At 43.5% G+C, this 14,056-nt stretch overlaps 1 protein-coding gene across 3 annotated transcripts; it reads left to right on the top strand.

The window, feature by feature from the left end:
* LOC106586653 (Na(+)/H(+) exchange regulatory cofactor NHE-RF3) lies at positions 1-14,036 on the top strand. Of its 3 annotated transcripts, none has more exons than XM_014174168.2 (9): positions 1-304; positions 7,570-7,779; positions 8,096-8,327; positions 8,702-8,838; positions 9,178-9,373; positions 9,648-9,844; positions 11,011-11,235; positions 12,871-13,248; positions 13,412-14,036. In XM_014174168.2, the coding sequence occupies exons 2-9, from the start codon at positions 7,573-7,575 to the stop codon at positions 13,469-13,471; spliced, it is 1,632 nt and encodes a 543-aa protein (XP_014029643.1). In that variant the 5' UTR covers positions 1-304; positions 7,570-7,572; the 3' UTR covers positions 13,472-14,036. The 3 variants fall into 3 exon arrangements, with proteins under 3 accessions (XP_014029643.1, XP_045563824.1, XP_045563823.1); XM_045707868.1 differs by having other exon boundaries at positions 258-304; positions 7,170-7,779; XM_045707867.1 differs by lacking the exon at positions 1-304 and adding an exon at positions 7,233-7,292.
* Positions 14,037-14,056: the final 20 nt, after the last annotated feature.

The following is a 14,056-nucleotide window of genomic DNA, read 5'->3' as shown; positions in this document are numbered from 1 at the left end:
GGGATACCTGGACTGGGCTGTTTAGACATGTGTCTCCCAAGATGCTCCTGCCACGAGACACTGTTAAATAACTCAGCCTTTAGGTCCAACTTTGACCTGTCAAAGTCCTTCAGAGAGAGAGAGAGCAAGAGAGAGGAGGTGGGAGGGATGAAGCGAGAGAGAGAGAGGAGGTGGGAAGAATGAAATGAGAGAGAGAGCAAGAGCGAGAGAGAGAGAAAAAGTGGGAAGAAACATATAGAGATACCACCTTAACACAACCGAAGATCCTCCTCTGGACTGGGACTGGGACTAGAGACAGGAGCAGGTGAGTGAATGTTCTACTATTTCTCCAATTGTTGTGGTCTATCAAATGAATCACGTATATATTGTGTTTAGTTACTTAGCTTTTGATGCTAATTAATGCTATATTTGTTTACATGATCAATTCTACTATTTGCTCAGTGTTTTGATGTCACATGTATGGTTATTTTATGTGTGGTGGTGCACAACGGCAGGTGTTTAAGACTGTGACTATGATGGACATACAGTTGAAGTCGGAAGTTTACAGACACTTTGGTTGGAGTCATTAAAACTTGTTTTTCTACCACTCCACAAATTTCTTGTTAACAAACTATAGTTTTGGCAAGTCAATTAGGACATCTACTTTGTGCATGACAAGTAATTTTTCCAACAATTGTTTACAGACAGATTATTTCACTTATATAAATTTACTGTATCACAATTCCAGTGGGTCAGAAGTTTACAAACACTAAGTTGACTGTGCCTTTAAACAGCTTGGAAAATTCCAGAAAATAATGTCATCAAATCAAATCAAATGTATTTATATAGCCCTTCTTACATCAGCTGATATCACAAAGTGCTGTACAGAAACCCAGCCTAAAACCCCAAACAGCAAGCAATGCAGGTGTAGAAGCACGGTGGCTAGGAAAAACTCCCTAGAAAGGCCAAAACCTAGGAAGAAACCTAGAGAGGAACCAGGCTATGAGGGGTGGCCAGTCCTCTTCTGGCTGTGCCGGGTGGAGATTATAACAGCACATGGCCTAGATGTTCAAATGTTCATAAATGACCAGCATTGTCAAATAATAATAATCATAGTAGTTGTCGAGGGTGCAACAAGTCAGTAAAACAAGAGTAAGTGTCAGTTGGCTTTTTCATAGCCGATCTTTGAGAGTATCTCTACCGCTCCTGCTGACTCTAGAGAGTTGAAAACAGCAGGTCTGGGACAGGTAGCACGTCCGGTGAATAGGTCAGGGTTCCAGCAGGTCTGGGACAACAGGTCTGGGACAGGTAGCACGTCCGGTGAACAGGTCAGGGTTCCATAGCTGCAGGCAGAACAGTTGGAACTGGAGCAGCAGCACGGCCAGGTGAACTGGGGACAGCAAGGAGTCATCAAGCCAGGTAGTCCTGAGACATGGTCCTAGGGCTCAGGTCCTCCGAGAGAGAGAAAGAAAGAAAGAAAAAGAGAGAATTAGAGAGAGCATATTTAAATTAACACAGGACACCGGAAAAGACAAGAGCAATACTCCAGATGTGACAGACTGACCCTAGCCCCCCGACACATAAACTACTGCAGCATAAATACTGGGGCTGAGACAGGACGGGTCAGGATACACTGTGGCCCAATCCAATGAAACCCCCGGACAGGGCCAAACAGGCAGGATATAACCCCACCCACTTTGCTAAAGCACAGCCTCCACACCACTGGAGGGATATCTCCAACCACCAACATACCATCCCGGGACAAGGCCGAGTATAGCCCACAAAGATCTCCGCCACGGCACAGCCCAAAGGGGGGCGCCAGACAGGAAGACCACGTCAGTGACTCAACCCACTCAAGTGATGCACCCCTCCCAGGCACGGCATGGAAGAACACCAGTAAGCCAGTGACTCAGCACCCGTAATAGGGGTAGAGGCAGAGAATCCCAGTGGAAAGAGGGGAAACCGGCCAGGCAGAGACAGCAAGGGCGGTTCGTTGCTCCAGCCTTTCCGTTCACCTTCAGACCCCTGGGCCAGACTACACTTAATCATAGGACCTACTGAAGAGATATGTCTTCAGTAAAGACTTAAAGGTTGAGACTGAGTCTGCGTCTCTCACATGGGTAGGCAGACTATTCCATAAAAATTGAGCTCTATAGGAGAAAGCCCTGCCTCCAGCTGTTTGCTTAGAAATTCTAGGAACAATTAGGAGGCCTGCGTCTTGTGACCATAGCGTACGTGTAGGTATGTACGGCAGGACCAAATCGGAAAGATAGGTAGGAGCAAGCCCATGTAATGCTTTGTAGGTTAGCAATAAAACCTTGAAATTAGCCCTTGCCTTAACAGGAAGCCAGTGTAGGGAGGCTAGCACTGGAGTAATATGATCACCTTTTTTGGTTCTAGTCAGGATTCTAGCAGCCGTATTTAGCACTAACTGAAGTTTATTTAGTGCTTTATCCGGGTAGCCGGAAAGTAGAGCATTGCAGTAGTCCAACCTAGAAGTAACAAAGGCATGGATTAATTTTTCTGCGTCATTTTTGGACAGAAAGTTTCAGATTTTTGCAATGTTACGTAGATGGAAAAAAGCTGTCCTTGAAACAGTCTTGATATGTTCTTCAAAAGAGAGATCAGGGTCCAGAGTAACGCCGAGGTCCTTCACAGTTTTATTTGAGACGATTGTACAACCATCCAGATTAATTGTCAGATTCAACAGAAGATCTCTTTGTTTCTTGGGACCTAGAACAAGCATCTCTGTTTTGTTCGAGTTTAAGAGTAGAAAGTTTGCAGCCATCCACTTCCTTACGTCTGAGACACAGGCTTCTAGCGAGGGCAATTTTGGGGCTTCACCATGTTTCATTGAAATGTACAGCTGTGTGTCATCCGCATAGCAGTGAAATTTAACATTATGTTTTCGAATGACATCCCCAAGAGGTAAAATATATAGTGAAAACAATAGTCGTCCTAAAACGGAACATTGAGGAACATCGAAATTTACAGTTGATTTGTCAGAGGACAAACCATTCACAGAGACAAACTGATATCTTTCCGACAGATAAGACCTAAAGCAGGCCAGAACTTGTCCATGTAGACCAATTTGGGTTTCCAATCTCTCCAAAAGAATGTGGTGATCGATGGTATCAAAAGCAGCACTAAGATCTAGGAGCACAAGGACAGACGCAGAACCTCGGTCTGACGTCATTAAAAGGTCATTTACCACCTTCACAAGTGCAGTCTCAGTGCTATGATGGGGTCTAAAACCAGACTGAAGCGTTTTGTGTATATTGTTTGTCTTCAGGAAGGCAGTGAGTTGCTGTGCAACAGCTTTTTCTACAATTTTTGAGAGGAATGGAAGATTCGATATAGGCCGATAGTTTTTAAAATAATTTCTGGGTCAAGATTTGGCTTTTTCAAAAGAGGCTTTATTACTGCCACTTTTAGTGAGTTTGGTACACATCCGGTGGATAGAGAGCCATTTATTATGTTCAACATAGGAGGGCCAAGCACAGAAAGCAGCTCTTTCAGTAGTTTAGTTGGAATAGGGTCCAGTATGCAGCTTGAAGGTTTAGAGGCCATGATTATTTTCATCATTGTGTCAAGAGATACAGTACTAAAACACTTTAGTGTCTCCCTTGATCCTAGGTCCTGAATCAAGGGACCTAGGCGATCGTTCTCCTGTATATTATGAGTACAGCGACTGTAATTAGAAGGCATCATGTTAATGTTACTTAGCTTCGGCTGTTTGAAGTCATGGCTTTAGAAGCTTCTGATAGGCTAATTGACATCATTTGAGTCAATTGGAGGTGTACCTGTGGATGTATTTCAAGGCCTACCTTCAAACTCAGTGCCTCTTTGCTTGACATCATGGGAAAATCAAAAGAAATCAGCCAAGACCTCAGAAAAGAAATTGGAGATCTCCACAAGTCTGGTTCATCCTTGGGAGCAATTTCCAAACGCCTGAAGGTACCACGTTCATCTGTACAAATAAGAGTACGCAAGTATAAACACAATGGGACCACACAGCCGTCATACCGCTCAGGAAGGAGACGCGTTCTGTCTCCTAGAGATAAACGTACTTTGGTGCGAAAAGTGCAAATCAATCCCAGAACAACAGAAAAGGACCTTGTGAAGATGCTGGAGGAAACAGGTACAAAAGTATCTATATCCACAGTAAAACGAGTCCTATATCGACATAACCTGAAACACCGCACAGCAAGGAAGAAGCCACTGCTCCAAAACCGTCATAAAAAAGTCAGACTATGGTTTGCAACTGCACATGGGGACAAATATCGTACTTTTTGAAGAACTTTCCTCTGGTCTGATGAAACAAAAATAGAACTGTTTGGCCACAATGACCATCGTTATGTTTGGAGGAAAAAGGGGAACGCTTGCAAGCCAAAGAACACCATCCCAAACGTGAAGCACAGGGGTGGCAGCGTCATGTTGTGGGGGTGCTTTGCTGCAGGAGGGACTGGTGCACTACACAAAATAGATGGCATCATGGGGAAGGAAAATTACGTGGATGTATTGAAGCAACATCTCAAGACATCAGTTAGCAAGTTAAAGCTTGGTCGCAAATGGTTCTTCCAAATGGACGATGACCTCAAGCATACTTCCAAAGTTGTGTCAAAATGGCTTAAGGACAACAAAGTCAAGGTATTGGAGTGGCCATCACAAAGCCCTGACCTCAATCCCATAGAACATTTGTGGGCAGAACTGAAAAAGCGTGTGGAGCAAGGAGACCTACAAACCTGACTCAGTTACACCAGCTCTGTCAGGAGGAACGGGCCAAAATCCACCCAACTTATTGTGGGAAGCTTGTGGAAGGCTACCCGAAACGTTTGACCCAAGTTAAACAAATTAAAGGCAATGCTGCCAAATACTAATTGAGTGTATGTAAACTTCTGACCCACTAGGAATGTGATGAAAGAAATAAAAGCTGAAATAAATAATTCTCTCTACTGTTATTCTGACATTTCACATTCTTAAAATAAAGTGGTGATCCTAACTGACCTAAAACAGGGATTTTTTACTAGGATTAAATGTCAGGAATTGTGAAAAACTGAGTTTAAATGTATTTGGCTAGGGTGTATGTAAACTTCCCACTTCAACTGTAGGTAGCATAGCGGTTAAGAGCGTTGGACCAGTAACTGAAAGGTCACTGGTTCAAATCCCTGAGCCAAATAGGTGAAAAATCTATCTTCTTTTTCTAACTTGTTTACCCAAATTGCTCCTGTAAGTTTCTCTGGATAAGAGTGTCTGCTAAATCACTCACATGGAGACATAGAGCAACAACAGAGACACAGGTGCAGTGGATAGAGGGGCTCCAAATAACAATACAAAATACTTTGTTGTTAGTACTTGACATGCGCCCCCACAATGAGGATTCAATCTCTTGGGAAAGGATCATGGTTCCACTCAATGTAGATGGTGTTTGCTTGCAATTGTCATCTTGGGTTAGTTTATAGGACTGCATCTACTTCCAGGAAACAATCTCCCTAAAAACAGCAGTCTACAGTGACTGTGTCAAGGATTAAATGCTAACATTTTACATATTACTGTGTTCATCATAATCTAACAGTTGGAACTAGATTAGCAAAATGTAGGAACAGACAAATATCAGCACACTGCCACACACAGACTTACACTACACACAAACACACACACACAAACACACACACGTCCGTCACGTCTTACTTTCTCTCTGTGATAACAGTGTAATAAACATTACAAGGATTCTCATGTTGACCATCTTGATTGGGGGGTCAAATTCGCACATTCCAGTTAAAAGAGCCCTTCGCACCTTCAGCTGGCCCTGGCTGCTGTTAACCATTAACAACCCATGGCCACGGGGGAGGTAGCATAGCAGGTTAACCTTCTTCAAGAGCTATCAGCACTTTGCTACACTATTAAAACACGAGTGTAGATGGTGGTGTGTCTGTGTGCGTGTTTGTGCGAGTTAGGAATTCACCGTAATGGTTGGCAGAATACACTCTCTAGAGATCTCTCGTCAGTAAAATATCAGTGTAATCAATGACATTCAACCCAACCCTACACTGACTTATGTATTCTTTTATCTCTACGGGATATCTTGTCCTTTAATATATGTGTTTATATCCCTCTTATCTCTCTATATTGCCAATCAGATTTCTGTTGTGCAAATGTTCCACTCCACACCCGATTTACTGCAATTTATCTGATGGTGACGTTGCTGTACAGTACATACCTATGAGTTGCTACAGTATAGCTCACAGGAGGTTGGTGGCACCTTAATTGGGAGGATGAGCTTGTGGTAATGGCTGGAGCAGAATCGGTGGGATGGTTATCAAACTCATGGTTTTTACAAGCATGTGTCTGATGCCATTTCATTCGCTCCGTTCCAGCCATTATTATGAGCCGTCCTCCCCTCACCAGCCTCCAGTGGTATAGCTCCAGTACCAGTCAAAAGTTTGGACACACTTACTCATTCCAGGGTTTTTCTTTATCTTTACAATTTTCTACATAGTAAAATAATAGAAGACATCAAAACTATGAAATAACACATATAGAATCATGTAGTAACCAAAAAAGTAGCCACACTTTGCATTGATGACAGATTTGCACACTCTCAAACAGCTTCATGAGGTAGTCACCTGGAATGCATTTCAATTAACGGGTGTGCCTTGTTAAAAGTTAATTTGTGTAATGTCTTTCCTTCTTAATGCGTTTGAGCCAATCAGTTGCCAATCGGAAATTAACTGCACCTCAGATTGCAGCCCAAATAAATGCTTCACAGAGTTCAAGTAACAGACACCTCTCAACATCAACTGTTCAGAGGAGACTAAGTGGATCAGGCCTTCATGGTCGAATTGCTGCAAAGAAACCATTACTAAAGGACCCCAACAAGAAGACTTGCTTGGGCTAAGAAACACGAGTAATGGACATGTCCTTTGGTCTGATGAGTCCAAATTTGAGATTTTTGGTTCCAACCGCCGTGTCTGTGAGATGCAGAGTACGTGAACGGATGATCTCCGCATGTTTGGTTCCCACCGTGAAGCATGGAGGAAAATGTGTGATGGTGCTTTGCTGGTGACACTGTCTGTGATTTATTTAGAATTCAAGGCACACTTAACCAGGATGGCTACCACAGCATTCTGCAGCGATACGCCATTCCATCTGGTTTGCACTTAGTGGGACTATCATTTGTTTTTCAACAGGACAATGATCCACAACACACATCCTGGCTGTGTAAGGGCTATTTGACCAAGAAGGAGAGTGATGAAGTGCTGCATCAGATGACCTGGCCTCCACAATCACCCGACCTCAACCCAATTGAGATGGTTAGGGATGAGTTGGACCGCAGAGTGAAGGAAAAGCAGCCAACAAGTGCTCAGCATATGTGGGAACTCCTTCAAGACAGTGGGGGAAGTTTCAGACATTGAGATTAGATAGAATGGGGTTTACCACTGATACACACAGTGTCAGCACTCTCCCATTCTGGTCTGTATTATAAGACATGGCTAAGTAAAAACAGACGGTGACTGTGCTCACCAGTGTGTGTGTGTGTGTGTGTGTTTTGTATTGTATTGTATTCATACCCTGTGGTCTCTGTTGCAGGACATGGCTGGGTACAGGCCGAGGGTGATAGTGCTGAGTAAGAAGGCAGGTCAAAGTTTTGGCTTCCTCTTGAGGGTGGAGCAAGGAGAGGATGGTCACCTGATCAGGAACCTGGAGAGTGGCAGCCCGGCCAAGCTGGTGGGTTTGAAGGACGGAGACCGCATCCTCCGGGTCAACGGAACCTATGTGGACGAAATGGACCACTCACGGGTGAGGAGGGGGAGAGGGGAAACTGACAGGGCTAGCAGTTGTTCGATTCCACATAAGCCCTAGACCCTCCCTCTTTTTTTTTACTGTATTGAAATGATAAAGGTGTAAGCAATATAGTAATAGTATGGTAATAACCGTGTCTGCTATATTGTTCACACCTATCAAGTCCTTTAAAGTGCCTGGGGTAAGGTACCAGTTTAAGTTAGGTAAATGTGGAATTACTGGAGAACACATGTAGCAATAAGTACTGTAATAATGTAGCAGCATACCATACGTTGTCCCAACTCTTTCTCCTGTGCCGTGTGTCCTGGGTTAGGTAGTGGACCTGGTGAAGGAGAGCGGTGCGTCTGTCACCTTCCACGTTCTGGATGTGGCATCCTACAAGCAGGCTAAGACTAAGGGGGTGGACCTGTCTGACCCACACGCCACACCTACCCAGCACGCCATGAACGGGGTGGGAGGAGGGGCGCCCAAACCCAAACTCTGCTACCTGGCCAAGTCCAGCGGGGGCTACGGCTTCTCTTTGCGCTCTATCAAAGATGAGAGGGGTGGGACACGCACGCACACGCACACACACACGCACACACACACACACACACACACACACACACACACACACACACACACACACACACACACACACACACACACACACACACACACGTATTTATTTTGGTTCTCTCTTTGATTGTGATATTGCTGATAAGAGAGAAGAACCAAACTGACAACAGCAATTATTGTAATCTCTGAGGATTCTTATTCAATTGTTTTGCTTGTTGATCAAGCATCAAATGAACACATTCTCTTCGTCTCACATGGCGTGGGCCCTTAACATACATTCCTGTCTTCTTTATGTCCAATGATACTGAATTTAGGATTGTGATTTTAAACTACATTTTCTTTCCTCCATTTCCTGTCCCAGGTGACCTGGGCATGTTCATGACAGAGGTGGCCCCAGGGGGTGTGGCCGCGAGGGCAGGGGTCAAGACCAACGACCGCCTGATAGAGGTCAACGGGGAGAACATGGAGAACGCCACTCATGACCAGATAGTTGAAAAGGTCAGGGTTCAGTCCTTATTTACACTACTCTGTGGTTAACTTTTAACTTCAATATCTGGCATATTATTCTACAGCCTGTCAACGCATTTTGTTCACTCAGAATACAGAAGTCAGGACAATGATCATTTGGCAAATCAGTGTTAATTCCATTTGGTTTCCCTGGGCAACTCAGCCTTGAGGGCAGAAACAAATGTGATTGGTTACGTTTAGGCAAGATATGTCATAAGTCTTTATTCTACATAACAGATAAGAATGTTTACTCTTCTTCTGTTAATTTCGATCTAAACATTATTTAACTTTGCACCCGCCCGAATGAGCCCGTTGTGACATCTGTGTCAGGTCAAGGCATCAGGCAGCAGCGTCATGTTTCTATTGGTGGATGAGGACACAGACAAGTTCTACAAGATAAAACGCATCAGGATAGGGGCGGGGCTAGCCACAGTGAAGCTCCTCCCACTGAAGCCACGCATCGCAGACTTGGTCAAAGGATCAGACGGCTATGGATACTTCTTAAGGACTGAGCCTAACAAGACAGGTCTGTGTGTTTGTATGGTGTGTGAATTTGGATGTTCAGTAGGTATCCAAAGAAAAACTTGGTTACACTACTATAAGCGAACAGGTATAATGCATTATGATGCGGTTATAATGGCTTTTCATAAGCGTGTATGAACCCCTTATAATGTCTTATAACAACACATCTACTAATAGCCACATAGGATCATCACTACTAAAATATTCACCAACAACAATAGCCATCTGCCTGCATAATTTTACGCAATAACACCATCTTAATATCATCCTACCTGCAGGCCACTTCATCAGGGACATTGACAGGGGTAGCCCAGCCGAGAGGGCGGGATTAAAGGAGATGGACAGGCTGGTTGCCGTGGAGGATGTGGAAGTGGATGGCTGCAGCCATGAGCAGGTGGTGGACAGGATCAGACAGTGTGGCAACAAGTGCTGCCTCCTGGTGGTCGATGAAGACACTGACACGCTTTACAAGATGGTGAGGGTTCTGGGATCAATCTTTCTTGTTGGATTTAGGAAATAAATGTATGAAACAACAGTCATAGGAGTTGGCTCAAGCACATTGGTCTACACATCTGGGCCCATATTTACAAAGTGTCTTAGAGTCGGAGTGCTGATCTAGGATCAGTTTTTCCTTTTGGATTATAATGAAGCTGTAGCTGATACTGATGAGCACCACAATGCTGAGAAACTGTTTGAACACCCTGTGAAAGTTACCGCCCCTTCCGCTTTACTTCCAGATCACATCCACTAATCTTTTGAAAATGCTTCACAATTATGTCATCAAATTCGTGAAAACCCGGTCATTTATATATATATATATATATATATATATATATATATATATATATATATATAAAAAGTTAGAGTTTTAATGTCACATCCACAAGTACAGTGAAATGCCTTTCTTGCAAACTCAAAACCCAACAATGCAATAATCAATAAAAATCTATTACTAGAAAAAAAATTTAAAATAAGAATAGGAAATATGAAATACACAATAAAGTAAATAAGTAAGTAAGCCTACTATAAGTCAGATCCAATACCATATTTACATGAGCAGGGATACTGGAGTGATGGAGGTAGATATGTATAGGGGTAAGGGGACTAGGCAACAGAGTAGCAGCAACTTGCATGTGAATGGGTGGGCATGTGTGTAGTCAGTATAAAAGTATGTGCATATTATGTGTGAGTGAGCAAATGATGGAGTGAGTGTATGTGTGTGTGTGTGTGTGTTGGAGTGACAGTGTGTGTGTGTGTGTGTGTGTGTGTGTGTGTGTGTGTGTGTGTGTGTAGATCCCTGTGAGTGTGCATAGAGACAGTGCAAAGATTGAAATAAAAGTTCAATAAAGATACAAGGTAAACTCAGATTGTGTAGCAAAATTGTTAGCTATTTATCAGTCGTATTGCTTGGAAGCTGTTCACTTATAGTCATGTTGGCTGATTAATTTACTTCTGCCAAATGCCGTTTTGCACTTTAAAGACCATTCAAAAAGCCTACTAAAGTTGAAAAACTTCAAGGGTGAGGGGCAGTCATTTCATAGTGTATACAGGCTCATGAACTGTCCAGAAACAGAAGTGCAGTAAAGAAGACTACAGTGCGAATTGAGATATATGTCTGAGATTAATTGTGATCTTTCACAGGGAGGCGTTTCTCCTCTGTTCTACTTGGAAGAGATTATGGAATCCCTCCTTCCAGTAACCCCTCCACCCAGCTACCCAGAGTCCATGCCGGCCCTAGCCCCGGCCCCGGCCCCAGCCCCTGTTACCACAGATCTCCTCAAGCTGTGCAAGATGGAGAAGACCTCCGTCGGGTACGGCTTCCACCTCAACGGTATACAGGGAGTCTTTGGCCAGTATATCAAAGAGGTAAGTACAATGAACAGATCACCTACCTACAGTACCAGTCCAAAGTTTGTAGAATAATAGTGAAGACATCAAAACTATGAAATAACACAGAATCATGTAGCAAACACAAATGTGTTAAACAAATAAAAACAATGTAGCCACCCTTTGCCTTGCTGACATCTTTGCACTCTTGGCATTCTCTCAACCAGTGTCATGGAGGTAGTCACCTGGAATGCATTTCAATTAACAGGTGTGTCTTGTTAAAAGTACATTTATGGAATTTCTTGCGTTTCAGCCAATAAGTTGTGTTGTGACAAGATAGGGCTATCTTCTGTGTAACAACCCTATTTGGTAAAAGACCAAGTCCATATTATAGTAAAGAACAGCTCAAATAAGCAAAGACAAACGACAGTCGATCATTACTTTAAGACATGAAGGTCAGTCAATCCAGAATATGTGAAGAACTTTGAAAGTGCAGTCGCAAAAACCATTAAGCGCTAAGATGAAACTGGCTCTCATGAGGACCGCCACAGGAAAGGAAGACCCAGAGTTATCTCTGCTGCAGAGGATACGTTCATTAGAGTTTTCAGCCTCAGGAATTGCAGCCCTAATAAATGCTTCAATGAATTCAAGTAACAGACACATCTCAACATCAACAGTTCAGAGGAGACTGTGTGAATCAAGCCACTACTAAAGGACACCAATAACAAGAAGAGACTTGCTTGGGCCAAGAAACATGAACAATGGACAATAGACTGGTGGAAATCTGTCCTTTGGTCTGATGAGTCTTTGTGAGACGCAGAGTAGGTGAACAGATGATCTCTGTATGTGTGATTCCCACCGTGAAGCAGGTGTGATAGTGGGGGGGGGGCTTTGCTGGTGACACTGTCAGTGATTTAATTAGAATTCAAGGCACACATAACCAGCATGGCTACCACAGCATTCTGCACTGATTCGCCAGCCCATCTGGTTTGTGCTTAGTGGAACTATCATTTGTTTTTCAACAGGACAATGACTCAACACACCTCCAGGCTGTGTAAGGGCTATTTGACCAAGAAGGAGAGTGATAGAGTGCTGCATCAGATGACCTGACCTCTACAATCACCTGACCTCAACCCAATTGAGATGGTTAGGGATGAGTTGGACCGCAGAGTGAAGGAAAAGCAGCCAATAAGTGCTCAGCATATGTGGGAACTCCTTCAAGACTGTTGGAAAAGCATTCCAGGTGAAGCTGGTTGCCAAGAGTGTGCAAAGCTGTCATCAGGGCAAAGGGTGGCTGCTTTGAAGAATCTCAAATATATATTGATTTGTTTAACACATTCTTGGTTACTACATGATTCCATATGTGTTATTTCATAGTTTTGATGTCTTCACTATTATTCCACAATGTAGAAAATAGTAAAAATAAAGAAAAACCCTTGAATGAGTAGGTGTGTCCAAAATTTGGACTAGCACTGTATATCCAACAGGTAGCCTAACAGACAAGAGAATGCATCCAAAATACATGAACTACTATGGGAAAGATCAAGAGGCAAAGCACATGCTAGCCTCAATTCCGTACCTCTGAAACACTCCTGTCATTCAGCAACTGTCAACTGTTGTTTACGTTCCAAACCATTCACAACTCAGCTCACCCCTTGATGTCTTCTCTGTAAGGTGGTGAAGGGTGGAGCCGCGGACAGGGCTGGTCTAGAGGACGGAGACATGGTGGTGGAGGTGGACGGTGTGAATGTGGAGCAGAACAGTCACGAGCAAGTGGTGGGGTTGATCCGTAAGAGTGGCAGCTCGCTGGTACTCCTAGTTGCCGGGAAGCAGGCCAACGACCACTTCAAAGCCAAAGGGGTGGCCATCACTCCTCAGCTCTTCATCCCCTCGTCCCAAGCCAGGTCCCCATCCCCAGCCCCGTCCCCGTCCCTAGCACGGAGCCACACACCAGCCCAGATAGACACCCCAGCCACTCTGGAGGAGGTCCAAGAGGAGGAAGACGAGGAGGCTGCTGAGCCAGACACCACGCCGCACCAGGCACGAGAGAGGGTGAGTGACGTAACATAAATGTGTTCCTTGAGTGCCTTGGTAGCTTCTAAACTAGATCCAAATTATCCAGGCAAACCAAAGTAGTTAAAAGCAAGTTTGTAGCAATTGTATTTTCCCACAGTTCTATTACAGAAAAATATATGACTCTCTTTCTCTCTCATAGACTCCATCTGTGTCATCAGCAGCATCATCATCTTGCTCGAGTGTTGATGAGAGACTCTGAGAAGTCTCCAATGAGAAATCATTTCCTGTTAAGACTTTTTCTGTCTCCCATCAACCTTTGCACCATGCTGGATAATGCAGGTATCTCTGCTCAAGAACGCTGATCAAACTTAATACATTCCGATGACAGAGGCTGGTTTTAGGTATCAATGCAAATCGGTTGAAAATAGCAATAAATAGCCATTAATGTGTAATTGTATTGATCAGTTAGATAGCACTGTTATCCAACCAGCATATGTATCAGTATAATCTCATTACGAACACCTGCAATGTAGACCGAGAACACTAGTAATGCCAGTTCAATGTGTTTAACTGGAACAGTAACCATAGTGACAGAGGTCTACTGTACTACACCTTAATAATAATACTGTCTTTTAAATATCATTAAAATAATCAAATACATTTGATTTGTTTTAGCGTACCCAAAGAGCCATTGTGTCTTTCTGCTCAGATGTCAAATACTGCTCTCACAACGAGAATAAATGATCCTGGACCAGATGCCTGTTTATAAGTGGTGTATGTAAAGTGGCATTGCAGTACTTACTGAATAAAATAAAGGGAACAGAGTAATGGATAACTAACTCAT

The sequence above is a fragment of the Salmo salar genome, chromosome ssa25 (assembly GCF_905237065.1).
Source record: "Salmo salar chromosome ssa25, Ssal_v3.1, whole genome shotgun sequence".
Taxonomy (NCBI): Eukaryota; Metazoa; Chordata; class Actinopteri; order Salmoniformes; family Salmonidae; genus Salmo; species Salmo salar.
This window is presented reverse-complemented; position numbering and strand designations above follow the sequence as displayed.